The sequence below is a fragment of the Polypterus senegalus genome, chromosome 3 (assembly GCF_016835505.1).
Source record: "Polypterus senegalus isolate Bchr_013 chromosome 3, ASM1683550v1, whole genome shotgun sequence".
NCBI classification, from domain to species: domain Eukaryota; kingdom Metazoa; phylum Chordata; class Cladistia; order Polypteriformes; family Polypteridae; genus Polypterus; species Polypterus senegalus.
The window spans coordinates 219,478,542-219,501,766 of NC_053156.1; the positions used below are offsets into that span (position 1 = coordinate 219,478,542).

At 41.2% G+C, this 23,225-nt stretch overlaps 1 protein-coding gene across 3 annotated transcripts in view; it reads left to right on the forward strand.

The window, feature by feature from the left end:
* Positions 1-23,225, forward strand: part of cdk18 (cyclin dependent kinase 18) — a 324,367-nt gene that overhangs the window by 246,765 nt on the left and 54,377 nt on the right. For all 3 annotated transcript variants that reach the window (XM_039748505.1, XM_039748503.1, XM_039748504.1), the window contains 5 exons: positions 145-259; positions 618-712; positions 1,675-1,734; positions 2,867-2,990; positions 3,173-3,293. In XM_039748505.1, coding sequence (XP_039604439.1) covers positions 145-259; positions 618-712; positions 1,675-1,734; positions 2,867-2,990; positions 3,173-3,293 — 515 coding nt within the window. The remainder of the gene's footprint in view (positions 1-144; positions 260-617; positions 713-1,674; positions 1,735-2,866; positions 2,991-3,172; positions 3,294-23,225) is intronic.

Consider the following 23,225-nt stretch of genomic DNA (forward strand, 5'->3'; position numbering starts at 1 on the left):
CAACAATGTACTGCCAAAACTTGAGTTCATGTCTGCCACTCTCCACGTTGTTGAATGCTTAAACCCCAGGCTGCTGTGGAGTAAATGATAGTATCAGTTCCAGGATTCTTTCTCATAATTCATTGTTTTCTTGTTCTTGATCAGGGGACTTACGCCACTGTGTTTAAAGGTCGGAGTAAACTGACCGAGAACCTGGTGGCCCTGAAAGAAATTCGATTAGAACACGAAGAGGGTGCCCCCTGCACTGCCATCCGAGAGGGTACGACAACTGAACCCCACCAGGTTTTTGGAGTGAGCATGCATATCCTAGGGATGATTGTGGTGAGGGGGAGAAGATAATTGGTATATTATGAGAAGCATATGTGTTTTGTAAATAAAATGATAATTATTACAGTTAATATACTCATAGATGCTTCATTTTGGTAAGAATAGTGCCATCTACTGGTCAGTGAACTTACAATAGCTCATTCTTTTCAAAATGTCTGTTCCTATTGTCTTCTGAAAACTTTTGGTAATCCAAGGCATTAAAAGATTCTATCTGAAAGCATCAACATTTTAAAGACTGGAATTTTAAATGCATTAAGTTCATTAAGACAATGATTTAATATGTTTTATAGTGTCCCTTCTGAAGAACCTCAAGCATGCCAACATTGTGACGCTACATGACATCATCCACACGGATCGCTCTCTCACCCTTGTGTTTGAGTATCTGGTGAGTCTACCGTATAGATATATTCTCTGTGAGCAGCCTTTTAAAGACTTGCAGCCTGCCATCTGCCATTTTAATATTCAGCCCCCGTCCTGCCAGCCCTCTCGGTCTTTCTCCCCTCACCGTGCACACAGCACTCACCGCCGTGTCCACTGTTGGAGATCCCCCTACTTGGTTCCAGTCATTTACATCATGGGCCTATATATATTTGTACAATATATATATTGTAAAAGAACGAGTCTCAACACACTAAAAAAAGGTTTGGGGCAGCCACCCGTATATTGTTCCTGGCTGCAAATGTTTTAAGTCAAGACAAAGTTGTTATTGGTTTCAGTTCCCAGAATGAACTGAACTAGTTTGGCAAGATGGAGGATTTATATGCTGTAAACCGGAAGTGATGTCATTTGACCGGAACAGGAAGTGACATCAGTCTGGGTGCCGGAACAGGGAGTGACGTCAGTCTGTGCGCCAGAACCGGACGTGACGTTAATTCAGACAGGTTTTCCCGCATTTGGTCTGCAGAGATAACAGAAATAGGTTTAGAGCACCCCGCCATCCCCTGGGCCGGTAGGTAATCACCTCCACTTGGTCCATTCAGCTCACTCCTAGTCGCAAGTGTGTGACTATATATATATGTGTGTGTGTGTATTTTATCTATCTATGTATTTATTTATTTAAAGATCATCTGTAAAAAAGACAAAATTCCAAATAAAGTTCTATCAAAGCAAAGTAAAGGAAGGACGGCCTAATTAAATACCACTCCTATAATTAGGTATATCAGGTAGCAAAATATTTGTTACCATCAATAAATCACAAAAACTAAGATTTCTAAATAAACAAAAAAAAAATTATGTTAAAAACAATTACTCCACTCTGCAACAATTTGTCTGTTAACCTGTACAATAGACAATTCATGGATTGTAATAATTTACTTTCATTTTATCTTTATTTCAATTGTGTTTCAGGACAATGATTTGAAACAGTATCTGGACAATTGTGGCATCATGAATGTACAAAATGTGAAGGTAAGAGCTGTACAATATATACAATATAATAGAGAACCCGGTCAGCCACAGACAACTCAGATGTTTCTCCTTCCTAAATATGATATCCCCTCACCATAACACAACTAGCAGAGTCTATTATGCAACAGTAAAGTTTTATTTTTAATAAAAATCAAAACCCTATTCCACCCCAATAAGCTGTTAAAAAAGGCATTGCTTGATTCTTCTATTCTTAGATTTTTCACAAAATGAAAACTCAGAATGCTATTCCAGAACTTATAAAAATAGATTATCAGTTTGGTTATCACCACCATAAACTGCTGAAAGACATGCAGCTTTGTAGATACATAAAAATGATCCCAAAGTCATGTGTCTGGAGAGTATGTTTTTTTTGTGAACTTTTTGACATTCCATATTTCTTGCTGTTTCTTATTATTTTTGATGATATTATCGATCACATAAAAGGAGGGACTTGTGCCCCCAAAGTAAATGGCAGAGATCCTGTCTTCAGATTTTCCCCCTGAACATAGCAATGTAAAATTCTAAGCCTAGGTCACAATGATCCCAAGGACTCCCTACTCTTTATTCCAACCAGTTTCATGATCTGCCTTTGAATTCTTCACATTCAAATTATGTATAAAATTTATACGTTAAGGAAAATACAAAGAATCCTGACACTATACACACAGTATGTAAACTAAGATAACATTTTCAACCCCCTAATAAGGTTGGTTATCACTGGAAAATCAGACTTTACACAACAGCTCATATAAGTCATTGGACTAAAAACTATAACAGATACTGATAAATAAATCTAAAGTTCTGCAACACACAACGTCCCTCCAACCAGTAGGGATTATGGGTATCAGAACCCACTCTTAACTATTCTTATTGCATGTCACTCTCCTAATTACCAAATTCAGGAGCAGATCACTTTCCTTAAGGCTATTAACATCATCTTAATTGCATATGATACATTTATATATTACATATGAAGCAAGTTGATCATATCCTTTGTGCATCTGAAGCACAGAGCAGTTACCACAGATGACTCTTTGGTGAGCTTAGTAAGGTACAGCTTTGTGGTACTATGTTAAACTGTTTATTTCACACCTCCTCATCTTTCTAACACGCATCATCCCACTTTTGGTAGATCTTCATGTTTCAGCTCCTGAGGGGCCTGTCTTATTGCCACAAGAGGAAGATCCTCCACAGGGACCTCAAGCCTCAGAATCTCCTCATCAATGAGCGTGGTGAACTTAAACTTGCTGATTTTGGTAAGCCCCTCCAGCCAGCCATAGAGTCAGGTATTGGAGCCACAATGTCAATTCTTAATGCCATTGCTTCTTGGATATCCTCAATTACTTTACATAATATTAAAAAAGGTCACTCAGATATTACTGTCTTATGCTGTGAACATACCACTTAATTTTACCAAAACACATCTCTTCTTCTGTAGGTCTTGCTCGAGCCAAGTCAGTGCCCACAAAGACTTATTCCAATGAAGTGGTGACACTCTGGTACCGCCCTCCTGATGTGCTTCTGGGATCCACAGAGTATTCTACTCAGATTGACATGTGGTGAGTTGCAAGTATGACAATTTACAAATTAAAATTGTTTAACTGTTAGATAGAACTTACATATATACAGTATGCACACCAAGCTATTTTGTTTCAGCTGATGGCTGGTAACACAAACAGGTAAAATATATTTTAATTTAATTTCCAAAACTGAGTGCCATTATGAACAATGCTGCAGATCCTCTCTCTGACATACTAAAGCTGAGTACTTTCAGCCAACAAATTATTCAGCAGAAGTGTGCCAAGAAATACTACTGGGGCTCTTTTATACCAAAAGCAATTAGTCTGCATAATGCATCTATCTATCTATTGTGGTCCCCGGCCGGGGCTGGAGCCTGGCCGGGACGCCCAGGAGGAGGAGAGGAGGGCTTGTGCCTCCTCCAGACCACGAGGGGACATCCGTCCTGGTTATGTTGGAGGCCACGGGTACAAGGCTTGGAAGCCCAGCCCTGTAGGGACCCGTGGTCACCGCCAGGCGGCGCCCCGATGCCGGTTTATCCCGTGTGGTCTTTGGCTGGGGATGGAGCCCGGCCGGGACGCCTTGGAGGACCAGAGGAGGGTGTGTGCCTCCTCCAGAAGAAGGGGCGTCCGTCCTGGTTATACAGGAGGCCTCGGGTAGGGGGCTTTGAAGCCCAGCCCTGTAGGGACCCGTGGCCACCGCCAGACGGCGCCCCAGTGCCTATTTATCCCGGGAGCCCGGCACTTCTGCCACACCAGGAAGTGCCGGGGGGAAGACGAAAGGGAATACACGGACGGCTTCCGGGTGCGCAGGACTAAGTGCCGGGAAGCAGCTGGAGCCCATCCGGGTTCCCATAAAAGGGGCCGCCTCCCTCCAGTCATTGGTGGAAGTCGGGAGGCAGTGTTGACGGAGCTGGAGAGAGGACAGAAGGCGGCCAGGAACAAAGGCACAGTGACTGTGGGCCCTGGACTTTGGGGAATTCGGTGCCAGGGGCACTGGGGTTGTGTGAGTGCACATGACTTTATATACTGTACATAGTGTAAATAAACGGTGTGATGGGTGAAAACATGTCCGTCTGTCTGTGCCAGGGCCAGCTTTTCACACTATCTATCTATCTATCTATCTATCTATCTATCTATCTATCTATCTAATCCATTGTAGTCATAGGGTTTAGTAAGAAGCAGGAACCTATCTGACTAGCATCAGGTGCAAGGCATGAACCAGCATTGCATTGGGTGTCATTTCTGGGCACACTCACACACACTCTCAAGTCTGGCATCTCAGAGCCATCATTGAGAGTAATCTGTATGTCTTTGGCTTGTGAGAAGATACAATAGTAACTAATGAAGGTTAGAAAAGGACATGGAGAGAATGTGCAAACTCCACACACAAATAGCAGCCAGGCAGAGATTTCGATACAGGACACTGGAGTTGTGGGGACCCATTTGTCAAATGTTATATAATAGTAGGATATGGGAGATAAATATATGCTGTAGTTTATATCTACATAAACTGCCTGAAATAGGCAGACATTTTGTGCAGCTGTGTAAGTGGATAAACTTCAAAGCACCAGCTTGTTTATTTATAATGTAACAACCCTGTATGTGAGAGATGGAGGAATGAAATTGTCACTCTCATAATAATGATGGTAGTTGGCTCTTAAAAGACGCATTTGTCTCTTTATGGTTAAACCTGCTGTCTCCTACTTTGGTCAGTCTGTAACGCCATATAGATATTCTGAGGCTCCGTGCACTCCCAGCCATCTCACCCCGAATCTGCACATACAGCTCTACCTTACACTGCACAGCTGAGGTTAGTGGTGCCATGTCTGTGAGCGATCCAAAGCCAGGATCTTACCTAAGGTTCACCAGCTGCCACACACTCATGCCAGTTGATTTTAGCAGCACAGGAGCAGTCTCCTATAATTGCTTCTTCTAAGTAATCTAATTGTGCCTTCCAGTTCTAACCCCACTCCCTTGAACCCTCAGGTACCACGCCAAACACCAGGTAAAAGTCCAATTATTATTGTTTTTATTATAATAACGTGCACCAAACACTCTCTACTCCACTATATTCATAAACGCAATCAAATCTATAATCAATACACAATCCTCCTCTCCCAGACACGTTGCCACCCTTCCACCCAGCTCAGCTCACTCGTCTGGGGTTTCTCATAGTCTTTTATAGTCCATGACCCGGAAGTACTCCTGAACCCCTGTCCACTTGACTTCTTAGCACTTCTGGGTCAGATAAAACTCTCCTTCTTCATCCCAGAAGCATGTCATTTCCTCTGTTGCTGTGACTAAGATGTCTTCCGGGTTATAGTGCACATGCAAGTCCTTGAGCCTCCCTGCAGCATCCTCTGGTGGGCCCCACGGTATCCAGCAGGGTTGAGAATAGAAACTCCATTGTCCAGGATATGCAGGTTAGGTGGATTGGCGATTCTAAATTGGCCCTAGTGTGTGCTTGGTGTGTGTGTGGGTGTGTTTGTGTGTGTCCTGTGGTGGGTTGGCACCCTGCCCAGGATTGGTTCCTGCCTTGTGCCCTGTGTTGGCTGAGATTGGCTCCAGCAGACCCCCGTGACCCTGTATTCGGATTCAGCGGGTTAGAAAATGGATGGATGGATGGATTGTCCAGGATTCCCTTCTGGTCTTTGGGGCACTTCCATGCTACAGGGAGGGCTCCATCTGGCGGCCTGGGGGTATTGGCTGGGATGAACAGCTGGCCATCTCCCACACCTGTCTCTTCTGATTGTCTACGACCACCCGAGAAACATGTCCTTCTTAGGTCTGGACCATGGAGTTTACAATATTAGTAAGATTATGCTGTATTAATACTTTAATATGTACTCATGCACATTGTACTATAGTATATATTAACCAAATATAATGAAATTATTACTTTACTTAATATATCTGTGGTAAATATACAGAGCCATAATCTCTATCAGAAAAAAGTATTCTGTACTCAACACTTTGAACCACTTTTAGATGGACTCTGATGTGAAGGCACTATATAAAATATAGGCAACTGGTAAAAACTCAAGTTTATTTTTATGCAGAGTTTTGATTTAAAGCATTTGCACTGATTCATTACTAAAACTGGTTGAAAATACATAACACACGCTTCTTAAAGCCACTTCATCCAAATGAGTCGTGATTCCATGATCCCTGGCCGAACAATGACATAAATGAAGAGAGAGGGCCTTCTTGAAAAAAAGCATGACACAAAATGAATTGTCAAACTTCGGAAGTATGGAGATCAGTTATGTGACATTTTTCCCTTTTTCCAATATTTCTTAATTATAGGCACAATTCCAGGGATGTGGAAAAATTATACATTTTTAGGCAGTATATAAATCTGAAAGTTAGTGTACAAGTAAAAAATGATGAATACGGTGTGTTACTTCTTGTGCTTCGTGCCCATTATCTTTTCCTAGCCATTCTGTAGGAAGTACAGTAGGTGGCAATGAGCACAGTAGATTTTAATACTCAGAGCTTAGACTCAGTTGCATACCTTCTGGCATGTCTTCTATGAGTTGTTTGGATGTTTAGCATGTGTTTGTGTAGGTTTACTCTGTGGGCTACAGTTTTCTCCCACATTGCAAATGTATACGGCATAGCTGATGATTCTAAAGTGGCTGAATGTGGGCCTGATCATGACTTATCAAAGACTAGCATCTTCTTCAGCATTCGGCTTCCTACAATTATGTAACTTGAAAATAGGGTTTCGAAAATATATGGACGGAAGCTAAAATTGTCTTTACTTGTTTTGGACACAGGAAAATAAAATGCTAACAAGTGACATATTAATGTGCATTAATAATTTGTATTATGGTGGTTTCGAACAATTTTAGGCATGGCAAGGAGGTCTGCAATAGTGCTTTTGGGTATGTGCTTTACAGCTCTGTGTTCTGGGTTCAAAACTTGGCCTGGTCACTATGTAAACGAAGTTTTCCCAATTCCCAGTTATGCATGCTAATTTTATTTCTAGGTACTGACATTTTCTACACAAGACAAATAAATTTCAAGTTTTATCTATCTATCTATCTATCTATCTATCTATCTATCTATCTATCTATCTATCTATCTATCTATCTATCTATCTATCTATCTATCTATCTATCTATCTATCCCATAAACAAGTGAGTTAGGATAACGTACCTTGCAAACACTGCTGCCATAATATGTTTTAGGACCGGTAACTTTTACTGTCTACAATCTACTATGATAAAGAGACCAAAGAGACATATCTCCATATACTGTAGGTAAGCCAGAATATCCGCTTCTTCTTGTACAGAGTGAAAGAATTAGCATATACATTCAGCAATCATACTGGAAAGGCTGCTGGTTTTTATGGCAGATGGACCAGAAATTGGTGTAGAAGTGAGATGACGTGAACGGGATGGGACGGAGATGATGTCATCAGGGGGCGACCGGGTTGAAGTTGTCACGTGGCGACGGCAAGAATGTGGAAGGTCTTGCTTTTTCGTTTTTTAGCAGAGATTTCACACATAGGGATTCACCTGTTTTTCGGTCTTTCTGATGAAAAAAGCAGAGAAGCATTAATATGCCATCTTATATTCCCGTCCGGTGAGTTTTCACTCTTCATTGGTCCTTTTGGCTGCCCCCAATCGCACGTGTGTGACACTATCTATCTATCTATCTATCTATCTATCCATCCAACTAACTATCTATCTATCTATCTATCTATCTATCCATCCCATTAACAAGTGTGTTAGGATAATTTACCTTGCAAACACTGCTACCATGATATGTTTTAGGAACGGTAACTTTTAATTAAATCAGAGGTTTAGAAAACTAATAGATGGCCATATCAAAGGCTGACTTTTAGGAAGTGAGATCTTTCAAAATCCTGTACTAACAGATGGAAATCTTACAGCAATTCATCTGGGTGATAAGTAATTACGTTCTCATTAAGACTCTATATGAACATGAGAGAACACACAAATAAACACTGATACAGCATAAAGTAACAAGAACGTGTCGTGCCTTTTAAAACAAACTGGTATATGTGTGCTCCCCTCGGAATATAAAAATAAGGCAATTTGTTCTGGTACACCACTTTAACATTTTTTCAAGTAGTGCTCTGGTAATATTTTGTCAAGTTTCCTGCAAGGTTCGCTGTAACCTTTCTTTTGACATTGACTGTTTTCTTGTTCTTTTTTCTGTCTAAGTGATCCCACACAGTTTCGACAATATCGACGTCAGGGCTCTGAAGTAGCCAGTATACTGTTAGAGTTCTTTCTGGAGATTTCTACTACAAGTTGCTCTTAACTGTATCTGTAGTATGTTTGTGAGCATTATCCTGTTGAACAATTAAGTTTTTGCTAATGAGTTGTTTTCCCAATGGTACAGCAAATGGAATTAAAATCTTTTTACATTCCTCAGTAGTCATCATTCCACTGATTTTCACCAGATCCTCCGCACCGTTGACTGAAATGCACCTGCAGGTCATTACAGAGCCACTAACAATCTTCACAAAAGCCCAGAGACTGGCATCATTGTATTTCTTGACAGCTCTTCTGAAATGTCTGTCTTTGTAAACTGAAAATCTAAAATTTGGACTCATACATTAAGACTTTCTGATTGCTAGTTGTTGCTGTATGCTTTACAGTCATTTGCATACCGTTATGCGTTCTGCTTGTTTCCTTTGCACAAGAAACAATTCTTACCTGTAATAGGCCTCGCAAGACTACTTCTTATAAGACATTTTTATATACTTGAAGAGTGTTTAGTGGTGTCACATTACTCTGCCAGATACAGAGCAAGCACTTCCCTGTATTTCCTTACTTCCTTTAAAGATGTTACCTCTAATTACTGTTCTTCAGATGCAAACACCCCTTTAGGTCTTTGACTGCATTTTCTTCCTTCAGCATTTATAGCTTCTTCAAATATCTTTACTGTAGCTTGAATACCACATCTTTAAAAACTGACCTTGAGTTTTGTTACTCACTGATTATAGCCTTGTTGATACAGTACAAGCTCTCTGTCAAGCCATTTTATAACACTTCCTTGAGGCACCCCAGATATTTATGGGCACCCTTTTATTTATTAAATTGCACCATTAGCACAACTGTTTCAACAAATCATAATTTCATTACTTGAATCAGGAGTGTTGTTGGAAGAGTTTAATAAATACATGGAATGGCTGGAGTGCTTCGAGAGAAGGTTTGAGAACAAAATCTGTGTTGTTCTTGGCATCTCACAAGATATCAAGACATTTTTGTTAAATTTTATTGCATCAATGTTTGTATTTATTGTAATAGTAAATAGGGTTTTGCATGAGCAAATAATGCTTACTGCCCTGATACAGTAATTAGCTTTAAAAATTATATTTTTCGGTTAGCACACTCATGCAAATTGTGTATACTATATATATATATGAACGCTAGGAGTCATTGTTGCCCTTCAACTCCAAAAGCTCAGGACACAAAGTAAAAGCACCAAGAAGATATTTAATTATTTCTTCTCAAAAATATTGCTCAAAGCAGCACAGCCACAATATCACGGGCAAGTGAAATATCAAGTACTGTATATATAATTCTTGACTCGGAAGTGCTTCTGTTCCTCCGTCCACGTGACTTGTCAGCACTTCTGGGTCAGGCAGAGAATTAAAGTTCCTTAATCAGTCTGGAAGTACTTCGTGGCTCCCATCCTCATATCTTCCTAGTACTTCAGGGATGCTTCATGGTGCTATAAGGAAAGCAAGACTATCCCGGTCATTGCACAGTGTCCCCCATGGCAGTGCCCACGGTACCCAACAGGGCTGAGATAGCAAACTCCAAGTCCCAGGATGCACTATGGGAATCCAAAGCACTGCTATACCCCGGTAGAGTTGCCATCTAGTGTCTTGGGGGAGGTAGTGTTCTACAAAAGCTGCCTTCCCCCATCCTTTCGTCTCAGAGGTGTCCCAACAGTCTCTTACTATATATATATATATATATATATATATATATATATATATATATATATATATACAGTAATCCCTCCTCGATTGCGGGGGTTATGCGTTCCAGACCCTCCCGTGATAGGTGAAAATCCGCGAGGTAGAAACCATATGTTTCTAGGGTTATTTTTATATATTTTAAGCCCTTATAAACTCTCCAACACTGTTTATAAATATTCCCCGCAGAGTTATACAGCATAATCCCTTTGTATCATCTTAGATATTAGGTAAGATTCATTGAAATTATGTATATAAACACACTGTTTATATACAGTAAAAGCTAAATATTATTTTAAAGATATTGAGTGTCACATGTTACAGCCATTACGATAGACATGCCACCAGCAATAAATACGTACAATGCAACAAAAATAGTATACAGTAAATGTGGGTACAGTGACACTAAACGTACGTACATGTACTAAGTACTGTAAGTAGAAAATTAATTATGGTTACTCACCAACAATGACACGATGACTTGTCCGATAACAATGAGTTTAATTTTACTGCACAACAAAGGAGAGCGTTACAGCCCTTAAAGGAGCCACTTCAGGCGATTGTGTAGCACTGCCGTTGTTCTTCTTCTGACAGTCTTCAATCAAAATCCCTAAAGCAGATTCCATCCAGACTACTGCCTTATTACATCCACTTACAACTTGTTTTGCACCCTGGTTAAAAGGACACTGCGGCCGTAGATCTTATATTCCTTTCCTACTTTTTAAATAAAAGAATCGTAGCCTTCAACAAATCCAAAACGTTTACCTTTTCAGCAATCGTTAACATCTTCCGCTTTGCTTGGGCACGGCCCCTGAAGCAGTAGCAGATCGTTTTGGAGCCATAATGAAGGGCTTGACTATGCACAAAGATAAACACAAAAGAGCACAACTCTTTACACAGCAAAACACGTTGATGCTGAATGAGCGAGATGAGACTTCCTGGTTAACACTGCATTCAGCATGCAGGAACTTAACTGTGTGCTCTGATTGGTTAGCTTCTCAGTCATCCGCCAATAGCGTTCCTTGTATGAAATCAACTGGGCAAACCAACTGAGGAAGCATGTACAGGAAGTAAAAAGACACATTGCCCGCAGAACCCACGTTATATATTTAGTTATGCTTTCATATAAAATCCGCGATAGAGCGAAACCGCAAAAGTCAAAGCGCGATATAGCGAGGGATTACTGTATATATATTGTGAACGCTGGCCCGGACACAGACAGACGGACAACATAGTTCACCCAACACACTGTTTATTTACAATAATATTTACAATGTAACGTGCACTCACAACCCCAGTGCCTCCAGCACCGATTCCCCCAATGTCCAGGCCACACAGTCCTGTGCCTTTCTTTCTCCTGGCCGCCTCCAGTCCTCACTCCAGCTCCGTCCTCTTCCACCCGACTTCCGCCAATGACTGGAGGGAGGTGGCCCCTTTTATAGGAACCCGGATGGGCTCCAGCTGCTTCCCGGCAATCAGTCCTAGCCACACCCCAGTGTGGTGGAAGTGCCGGCTGTGTCCCCTGTCGTCTTCCCCCCAGCACTTCCTGGTGTGGCGGAAGTGCTGGGCTCCAGGGTTCCTTAGGCACCTGGGTGCCGCCTGGCGGTGGCCACGGGCCCCTACAGGGTTGGGCTTCCAAGCCCTCTACCTGTGGCCCCCAACATAACCAGGACAGACACCCCCTCGCGGTCTGGAGGAGGCACAAGCCCTCCTCTGGTCCTCCTGGGCGTCCCGGCCGGAGACCACAATATTTACGCGTGTACCATGCACACATTTTTTTCCCAAAAATTAGCATTACCAAATCAGGTGCGCGTCTTACACAAGGAAATGTAATTCTGTAATGTTTACTTCTTCTGCTTGGGCTCGCTCTCTCGCTTGTGCACTCGCGCGCTCTCTCTCTCTCTCTCGCTTGCTTGCTCACGCACTCGCGCTCTCTCTATCTCGCTCGCACTCTTTCTCTCTCTAAATGCTTCCTATACAATCACAATGCGCATTGTACATGGGGCAAAACGATTTTCGCGATTTTCTTTGTAAAAATTAGGGCGTGCGTCTTGCACAAGTAAATACAGTATATATATATAAAGGAAGTCCCTGGGTTACATACGAGATAGGGACTGTAGGTTTGTATTTAAGTTGAATTTGTTTGTAAGTCGGAACAGGTACATTATTTTAATAAATGCTATTGTTGACCGACTGTAACCAAGTGCTCTGCCAATAAATGATGGAGTTTCACCTCTCTCTAACCTTTTTATTATTTATACTTTATTTTCAATGGTGATGGTTTTTCTCTTCTTTACTGTATCACCAGCACTTGCATCAGATTTGTGTTTCAGAGACATTCTTGAAGGGTGAAGACAAAAGGTAAAGATGAGCTCTTCTGCACAGCACTGTATACACTATCACAGCAGGAAGGCACCCATCATCAATATGTCTGATATACTGACAAGAGACAACGTTCTGCTATGTACGCAGCAGTACAAGCAGGCTTGCTATTGAGAATGACTGGGGGCGGCGAGGGGCGGTTCATCACCCTCCCACCACACAGTCACCTCCACTACAGTATGCTGCCTGCAGTGTCCGCCCACTGAGAATGAACACAGTGCAGCCAAAGGCAGGTAATGAATCACCCACCACCGCCCCCATTCAACAGACAGCCACCCGATGCACATTACATTGCTACCCCCTGCCACCCCATTCATCCTCAATGGCCTTCGTTCAGCCACAACCGGGTCACCGCTTGCAGCATTACCAGCCACCCACTGAGAATGAATGGGGCAGCCGTGTGTGGTGGGCGGGAATTGAAATGTCCCCCTCTGCTCCATCCAGCCTGCGTCCAGTCAGGAGCAGTAGCTGTGGCGGAATAGTGGGCGGGCAACGAACAGCCCCATCAAGCCTCCATCCTGCACATAAGCGATAGCTGTGGCCCCGGTGACTATAGACCACGGGTAGAGGGACACTACACTGCGCGAGCAGCGAAATCGCCCCCCTCCAGCCTCCATCCAGCCACCGCTTGCAGCGTCCCCAGGCCGAATATGACGGAGCAGCAGTTACTGAGGTGCTTGCGTCGCAGCTGTGGCCCCGTTTGTAAGTCGTAGGTCGGATGTCCGTAACCTGGGGGCTACCTGTATATACTGTATATATAGAGTGAAGGATGGCCACTAGCTGGATGGAAGGACAGGGGGGGAGAGAGAGCATTCATAAGGCACTACCTTCTCCGGGACACTAGATGACAGGCTCTCTGGGTGGCTGTGGCACCACGGATTCCCGCCGGGCATGCTGGGAGTTGGATGCAGCCCTGTTGGGTTCCATGGATATCACTAGGGGGAGCTGTAGAGATGATAGAGCCTTGCTATACTGGGCTTTCAACTCACCTGGGAGTGATTCCAGGCCTTGCTAACGAACTACCTGGATCACTTCCAGGTGCAGCCTAAAAGGAGCTGCCTCACTTCATTTGGGGAGACAGAGTCAGGAAGAAGAGGGATGAAGCTTGTCCATGAAGGAGTGGAGGCAGAATGAAGAAGACAAAAACAAGGACAGAAAGTGTTTTGGAACTATATATTGGCGCTTTATACGGTGCTTATTTGGAGGCCGAGAGAAAAGCACTTCCCCACTTGTAAATAAAATGTGTGGTATGCTGCACTTATGCCTAGCGTCTGTCTGTGTCAGGGTTGGACCACTATATATATATATATATATATATATATATATATATATATATATATATACTCTGACATGCCGCAAAATTAAAACCACCTGCCAAATATTGGGTAGGTCCCCTTTATGCAACTAAAACAGCTCTGAGCAACTGGGGCAATGACTGACTCTACAAGACTTCTGAAGGTATTCTGTGCTATCTGGCACCAAGTCATTTGCAGCAGGGCCTCCTTCTAGCATATACCACAGAATGCCAGGACTGAAGGTTTACCAGAAGAACATTGCCTAAAGAATTACATTGCTACCGCTGGCTTATCTTCTTCACATAGTGCATCCTCCTGCCATTTTTCCACAGGTGAATAATCCAACTGGCTGTCCACATGATCTAAAACAAAAAGTGATTCATCACATCAGACCTCTTTCTTCCATTGTTCTATGGTCAAGTTCAGACTCTCACATGCATATTGCATATATTTTTCGTGGTGGAGAGCGGTCAGCATGACCACTATATATATATATAAAATAGACAACTAACCAGTGTTTGTACAGGTGTGGTCTCTGATCCTGCACTGCCTCTGGATTGATGCAACAGTAGAAACACTGTGCTAGATAGATAGATAGATAGATAGATAATGTAATAAAACAGACAAAGACAAGAGGGTTTTTTTAACAGGTGTTTCATAAGGTCTTATCTAACCTGTTAAAAACAACAACTGGTTTCTAAAGTTATTATTTTTTTCTAAGTACATTTTGTACATATATTTATCTCAAGATTAAATTACACCATCCACATGACATACAGAGTGTTCTTTAATTTTTCTTTTACCTACAGTGATTCGCAGCATTAGCTCTTTTCATTTCCATAGCATAATATACCTAATATATTCAGAGGTTACATGGTGCTCCTTTGATAATGGCCTTCATTAAATGCAATGACAAGCTCGTTTGATATACAGTCATTTACAAAAACACATTAAATCTTCTTTGGTCTCTCACTGATTCTTCTTAGTGACTCTGTTCAGTGAAATTGTTAAATCATCATCTCCTGCCAGAAAACGTGACATATTTTATTCCTTTTTTGATAATCAAGTATGCCCTTTTATTTTTCATGCAAATGCCCCAAGAAGATTGGGGTTTACAGTTACTGGCTGAAAACATTGCCTTTGAACTTTTCAGTAATATACAGTATCTATTTAAATCAAGCAGAGATCAAGCAGGAAAATCATGCTCACATACAAATGCATGACTAATTAAAGTTCAAGTAATATTTTTTTTCTCACTAATTGTTTGGCAGGGTAGAAAGTTGGTACAGCGGCTAGCCTTGTAGTTACAACTTCCTTTGTTTTAAATTCAGCCCATATACCACATGTGTGGAGCTTGCATGTTCTTTATTTGACTGCATTGGGTTCTCACACTACTTTTTCACCAACTGCATGTCAGGTTAATAGTTGATTCAAAAGCTGTCCCTGAGCCAGTGCCAGTAATAATAGTTCTGAGCAAGTCTGCCCTTTGATAAAATGACACCCTGTTCACTTTTGGTTCCTGCTTTTCATTAGATATTTTGCTGCCACGATAGACTCCAGTTCTTGAGCTAAATAACCAGATTTGATAACAGGTAGCTGGATAATGGTATGTGACTAAGTATAGTGATTGAGCCACTCAAGATTATGAGGACAATGGCATGGACCCAAGCTGCCTGCCACAATATATATATATATATATATATATATATATATATATATATATATATATATATATATATATATATATATATATATATATATACTGTATATATATGTATTGTGACGGATGGCCAGGGAAGTTACCAATTGGGTGGATGGACCGAGGGAGAGACCATATTGGAGACATTACTGTATCTTCCCCGGCTCAGGGGGTGATGCAGGTACAGCTGAGCCCTTTGTGGAACCACTTCTGGCACACCCAGCACACTTCCGGGTACACTATAAAAGGAGATGCCACACCTCCAGAGTAGGGAGGTGGAGGACAAAGCTTGCGAAGAAGGAGTGAAGGCAAAGAACAGAATGAGAGAAGAAAGACTGTGTTTTATTGTATTACGTCATGCTTTATACTGTTCTGTGAAGTGGGAAACAACAGAAAACGCTTCCTCACTGAAAAGTAAAAGATGTGCTGTGTTGAACTTGTACCTCAGCCTGTCTGTCGGGGTTGAGGGAGCTGTACACTCTGTGGTGGTCCACATATAATCACTTTTCCTCACTGTAGTTTCATCTCATCTGCAAACTTTTAGCTGTGCCGATGAGGGATTACACTTTCCAACAGACAGAAGGGAGTGTGTTGTGACTGGTTGGCTAAACTCTGTTGATTCAACACAATGTGTAAAATGTTTAAACCTGAACACCACTGGTAGCTTTTTTACCTCAGGTACAACAAATTTGTTACCTTGTTGGATTATAGCTTTTGTTTAACAGAGTGCCCTTTTGTTTCATTCTGGGATGTCTTTAGCCTTATTGCATTTCCAAAAACAACGTTCACCTGTTTATTTTCATCTGGAAATTTTTCTGAGAAATCAACGGATCTGAAAGGGGTGTACAGCATTGATAATCCCTTAAGGAGCAATGTCTCTTTCTTTACACTCCCAAGAAAGCCTTTATAAAACCTATTTTACATCAGTCTTGTGAAACTGTGTACAAAGGGAAACTTAACTTTTTTGCTCATCACCCCCTATATTTTTATTGTTACACTTTACAGACATTGTGTCCATCACCAGGAAAAGCAGTTTCAGAAAATGAGATGAAATATTTCGCTTAACTGAGAGAGATTTGGCAGTTGGACAAAGACAGTGATGGAATAGTGCTTGCTGGTCTCATGAGCAAATTGTATTAACATTGTACTGTGTACAAAAGATATTAAATTTAGAATACACTGAAGACATTATATTTTTTATCAAAGCAATGTCTTACGTCTGAACTGCAAAACTGCAATACCAGTCAACATTACGCATGTTTTGCCATATATCATTTGCATGCATAATAAAAATAATTACTGAGGAAATGGAGGATTGAGGGGAGGGATAGATGGAAAATATGCACTATAGCCAAGCCACAATGAAACACAATTAAGTACAGTTTTTTGCATGCCAAGTCACTTGTGCTCAGAAGATGGTAGTAGGAGAATGATTGAGAATGCAGTGTTGGAATGATCAGAAATAATCGGGTGTCATAATGCCTACCCTTATTGTTACTGTTTCCTGATTCTGATTCAGACCATCTGAGAGCAGTCCCAGTGATGCCAAAGTCAGAGAAAGTGGCCAGAAAGATGTTGTATTTGACCATGTCAAAGAGAGAAGAAAAATCTAGCAGAATCAGGACTGATGACATGTTGCTAGCTCTAGCACAGCCTAGCTGGTCAACCACAGTCAGTAGAGCTTTTTCAGTCAATTGGTTCCTCATGAAGACAGACTGGTTGGTATCGAGCAACTCATTCTGTACAAAGAAGGAATAGATCTGGTTAGAAACAGCGCATTCAAGTGTTTTGGATAGAAAGGAAAGGAGGCAGGCCTGTTGTTGTTAACTTGGGATGGATTGAGTGCTGATTTTTTAAGAAGTGGGTTTATCAGAGCATGTTTGAAAATGTGAGGGAATGTTCCTGAAGCTGAGTGAGCTGATAATGATTATTGCAAGACTGAGTTAGGGGGTGAAGGCCTGAAGGAGATTTGAGGGAATATATTCGAGTGTGCAGGTAGTGGGGTGATTGGAAAAGAGGTTGGAAACATCAGTGTCAAACAGTGGAGAGAATGTTGGTGTGGCTTGGAAGGAGGCATGATGTGTGGATAAGGTGGTAAAGTCATCAGCAGGAAAGGAGATTGGGGAAGGGTTAAGAATGGAAATTAAAGCAGAGGACAGAGGGAGAGTGTTGGTGGTGCTGTTAATTCTAGTCTGGTAGAACCTTACCTTAGCATTGAAGGTGGCAGAAAGAAAAGAATGGAAGAAGAGACTGATACTTAGCCAGATCTGTCTGAGCTTTGGACTCCTCCATTTCCTTTCGGCTGTCCTCAGCTCGGTCCATTGATTGTGGAGTACATTGGAAATCCAGGAACAGGAGGGTCTTTGAAGAGAGAGAAGACAAACAGAAGATGGAAGAGAAATGGATGGGAGAGAAAGAGCAGAGGTGTTGGCAGAAGGATATAGTGGGGGGAGAAGAGTGAAAAGATGGAAGCAGCAGAGAGAACTGAATGAAAAAGTGGTCAGACTTTTTAGAGGAGTGACAGTTACATTTGTGGGAGTGCAGTTGCCTGACAGAATAAGGTCAAGCACATTGACAGTCTTGTGAGTGGGTGGGGTGTGAAGCTCTATGATGCTGAATGAGGAAAGAAAAGTGAGAAATTCAGCAAAGAGATGGTTATCCAGGTGGAGGTCAGTTCCACAAGAATTAGAATTGGGCTGCCACCATTTTGGAGGGAAGAGAGCAACCCATTTGGCTCATCAAGGAAGATCCCAAGCAAACCTGGAGGGTGATAAACACCAACAATGGTCATGTTAATTGGAGAGGACATAGTAATAGCATGGAATTCAAAGGTAGTCAAATTGCATACATTACCTAGAGGGGTGAATTTCCAGCACTTCGATGTAAGAATACTTGTCCCCTATCCCCTGCCAGTGGAGTGGCAGGAGTGGAAGAAGTTGAAGGCAGAGAAAAGTGCTGTAGGTGTTACTGTGTTTTCTGTCAGAGCCAGTACTTAGAGGCCCCTTTGGGTTTTGAAAGCTGAAGTAAAGTCTTTTTTGTTGACCACAGACTGGCAGTTCCACAAGCCAAAGGAGAAGACAGTGTCTAAAGTGCTAGTTTGACACAGTGGATGAAGGGTGTCTGAGTTTCTCTCTCTCCTGTTAAAGCGGTAAGAGAAACTTCTTGTGTTAAGGACAGGGATGAATTGTTGACACATGCTTAAGATTTTGAAAGGGAAGATACAGCTACCTTAGTTGAGTGGGAGTGTCCATGGCCTTGTCCGGTGTCCTTGCTCAGTGGATTTGCTGGAATAAATAACTGGAAATAAAATGTTCATTTCTAATATTTGGTTGAAAACCCTTTGCTGGCAATGACAGCCTGAAGTCTTGAACTCATGGACATCACCAGATGCTGGGTTTCCTCCTTTTTAATGCTCTGTCAGGCCTTTACTGCAGTGGCTTTCAGTTGCTGTTTGTTTGTGGGCTCTTCTGTCCGAAGTTTAGTCTTCAACAAGTGAAATTCATGCTCAATTGGGTTAAGATCAGGGGACTGACTTGGCCATTCAAGAATTTTCCACTTATTTGCTTTAATAAACTCCTAGGTTGCTTTGGCTGTATGTTTTGGGTCATTGTCCATCTGTATCATGAAACGTCACCCAATCAATTTGACTGCATTTAGCTGGATTTGAGCAGACAGTATGTCTCTGAACACCTCAGAATTCATTCGGCTGTTTCTGTCCTGTGTCACATCATCAATAAACACTAGTGTCCCAGTGCCACTGGCAGCCATGCACACCCAAGCCATCACACTGCCTCCACCGTGTTTTACAGATGATGTGGTATGCTTTGGATAATGAGTTGTTCCACGCCTTCTCCATACTTTTTTCTTGCCATCATTCTGGTAGAGGTTGATCTTGGTTTCATCTGTCCAAAGAATGTTTTTCCAGAACTGTGCTGGCTTTTTTAGATGTTCTTTAGCAAAGTCCAATCTAGCCTTTCTGTTCTTGAGGCTTATGAGTGGCCTGCACCTTGCAGTGCACCCTCTGTATTTACTTTCATGCAGTCTTGTCTTTATGGTAGACTTGAATATCGATACGCCAACACCCTGGAGAGTGTTGTTCACTTGGTTGGCTGTTGTGAAGGGGTTTCTCTTCACCATGGAAATGATTCTGTGATCATCCACCACTGTTGTCTTCCGTGGACGTTCAGGTCTTTTTGCATTGCTGAGTTCACCAGTGCTTGCTTTCTTTCTCAAGATGTACCAAACAGTAGATTTTGCCACTCATAATATTGTAGCAATTTCTCTGATGGGTTTTCTGTTTTCGCTGCTTAAGGATGGCTTCTTTCACCTGCATGGAGAGCTCCTTTGACCGCATGTTGTCTGTTTACAGCAAAATCTTCCACATCCAAGCATCACACCTCAAATCAACTCCAGGCCTTTTATCTGCTTAATTGATAATGACATAATGGCGGACTTGCTCACACCTGCCCCTGAAATAGCCTTTGAGTCAATTGTCCAATTATTTTTGAGCCCCTGAAATAAAGGGATTGTGTTAAAAAACAAATGCCTTAGTTGCCTCACATTTTTATGCAATCGTTTTGTTCACCCACTGAATTAAAGCTAAAAGTCTGCACTTCAACTGCATCTGAGTTGTTTCATTTAAAATTCAATGTGGTAATTTGTTGTTATTTTGCCAGTTTACTTTGTTTTGGGGTCTGCAATTAGCAGTTTTAAAACTAGCTGGATTTGGGGTGAATCCCTTTGAGTAGGCTTGCTAGATTATGACCCTACCTTTATGGTCCTTTTAGGAGGCCTCAATCCAATTTTTACAATCGTAACATGACGCCCAGATTCTGAATTTCTTATTGTTTTTTTTTTTTCATTAAAAGCTTACTTTTCTTGCTTTGCATTATGTTGTACCGTCGTCACTGCCATTTTGGTCATTCTGTTATTGGGACGGTTTCACATTGTCAGGAACTGTGCCTTCAGAGGTTGTAAATCACCAATAACAATGCGATAGAGTAAAAGATCATTGTATCGGGCACTTCCTCATCCAAAACCCTTTTGACAATTCATCTTTTGTTTAAAAAAAAAAACTTTTTGCTTTTGACTTGTGTCTGAATATTTGATTCTTGCTTAAGTTTTGCTTTTGGTTTGGCAGTTTCCTTGGCTTTTCTCCTGATCCCTTTTAAAAAAATGTCCTTGCTAGTTTGCTAGCATAATAAAGACCACGTCTCATCCCTTCATTAATCACCTCCTGTTTTTGTTTTTTTTTGTACTTGCAATAATTCCTGGATACTTAATGTGTCTTTTAGAAGCATTAAGCAAGAGAAAATATGGAAACAAGTTGAACTTGTGTTTGAAAATATTTGTGCCAGTGATTTTGTAGCTGGTAATAACTTTGTACAGCAGGCATTTAAACAGTTTGCATTCCTTTTTTTAAAGCAATCTGTCAACATGAGATGGAATTACAACTTTAAAATATTAAACTCAATTCAGCAGCAGTATGACGAAATCACTACTATGCTGCTTGCCAAAAATACTAAAATTGGATAAATTAACAGTAAAGACAGTGGTTGCTTTTCTGAAGCCATTCAAACACACACCAGATGATCCTGAGTCTGATCATTCCACCCACGTTTCAGCATTTGCTCTGTTATGCTCTGTCTCACCCAATGAACATTTCTGAGCAACAACATTAGAACCTGTGCTTTCAGAAATAGTGGCTCTTTGTTTCTTTAGACTTGATGAACTGAACATGTGAGACAAATGTGGATCCCCAAGAGATTCAGGATTGTCCCTTTTCTGTTGCCAATAATAGGCTGGCAATGTGGCATAGTGGTTAAGGCTTCGGACTTCAAACCCTGAGGTTATGGGTTTCAGTCCTGACACTGTGTGGCCTCTGCCTGTGTTCCAATTGGAAAAGCAAATGAAGTGTAACCAATTGTATCATGAATGTTGCATGTCATCTTGGATGGATAAAGCCAAATAAGTAAATGTAAATACAATGGTTGAATATGCTAGAATCTCCTGAACAGGATAATGTGATTTAAACTGTTAAAAAATAAACTGCTTTGATCAGGTTGGGTCCCAACATGAACTACTTTCCAAAAAGCAAGTGCACAAACAAAATATCCTCTAACTTGGAATGTGACAGGAGTCATGTCATTTAATAACCTGCATAATCCACACCCCGGTTGCAGGGGCTGCTTGAGCCTATCCCAACTAGCATAGGGTGCAAGGCAAGAATATACCCTGGACAGGGTGCAGTTAATCACTGGGTAAACACTCAAATGCACATACACCCCAAGCACACACTAGGGCCAATTTAGTGTTACCAAGTCACCTTACCTGCATGTCTTTGCACTGTGGATGGAAACTGGAGAACCTAAAGTAAAATGATGGATGATGAAGTAGTAGATTATTATTTATCTATTAGAATGACAACCTAAATCCTAATAACATTCTAGAATGGGAGAAATTTAATTGAGAGAATTTTGTAGCATCATCCAAACTGACCTGACCTGGGAATCCCTACTATAAATGTTGAGTCCAAAAGAACATGCAATTTGATTTGCAGGCAGTGTGCTGTAGTAGTTAAGGCTTTGGACCTTAAGCCCTAAGGTTGTGGGTTCAAATCCCACTACTGACATTGTATGACCAGAAGCAAGTTACTTCACCTGCTTGTACTCCAATTATCAAACCATAACTACTTGTGTCTCATAACTTGCTTTGGATAAAGGTGACACCCAAAAAAATAAAGTTCGCCAGCAGGGACAATTTGGTGGAAAGGTGAATGTGCCTTCAGTCAGAATCAGACAACCATGTTTCAATTTTTAATTTTTATTTAAAAATAAACAGTTTCAGTAGCTGAACTCTCAGTGATGCTTGTTAAATTGCTTTTTCCTTCACATGTTTATTATTTTTTTTGGTTTGTTAGTATCTGATATGCGTACATGCAGATCCTAATTTCTTTAAAAGAGTAGCTTGCTCAAAATTACACTTCTTGTGAAAGTTAAGATCGATGGTAAAAGTTTAAATCCATGTTTTTTTTTTTTGTTTTAAATAAAAGGCTGATTTGTCAGCTGATTGCTGGTTTTCATTAAAATAAAAATCATGTGTTAACGGATTTGACATTACTTTTATTATTTGTTTATTCAGGGGGGTTGGAACTGAGCAACAGTGTAGTGGGCAGGTGTGGAAAGAAATATCTGCGGGAATGGTCGGGCGCTGTCAGTGTGTCTACAGAAACAGATGGGAGCATTTAGAATGTCTGAGGCAATGGGTGTGAACAGTCGGAGATGCCTGTGGGAATGGACAGGAGTGGTCAGAGTATAGCTCAAGACATGTCGTCAAAATAGTATGACTGTTTACTTTTGCTAAACATGTTTCCTTGAGCCATAACTGGAGATATCTGCCTCCTTTTTTGATCTGTGAACTTGCCAGGACCACATGGACTTGATAGTGCCAGGATTTCTTTTAACAGTAAATTTTTCAGTAAACAGAAATGTCTCTCTTTTCAAATGCACTCTTTCTTTGATGATACTTTAGGTGGGAGTTTTTGAATGCTCAAAAAGTTTTACTGCATGCTGTATTCAGAATAGCTCAACACAAATGGAATTATCCTGAAAGAATTCCATGAAAAATAAGTA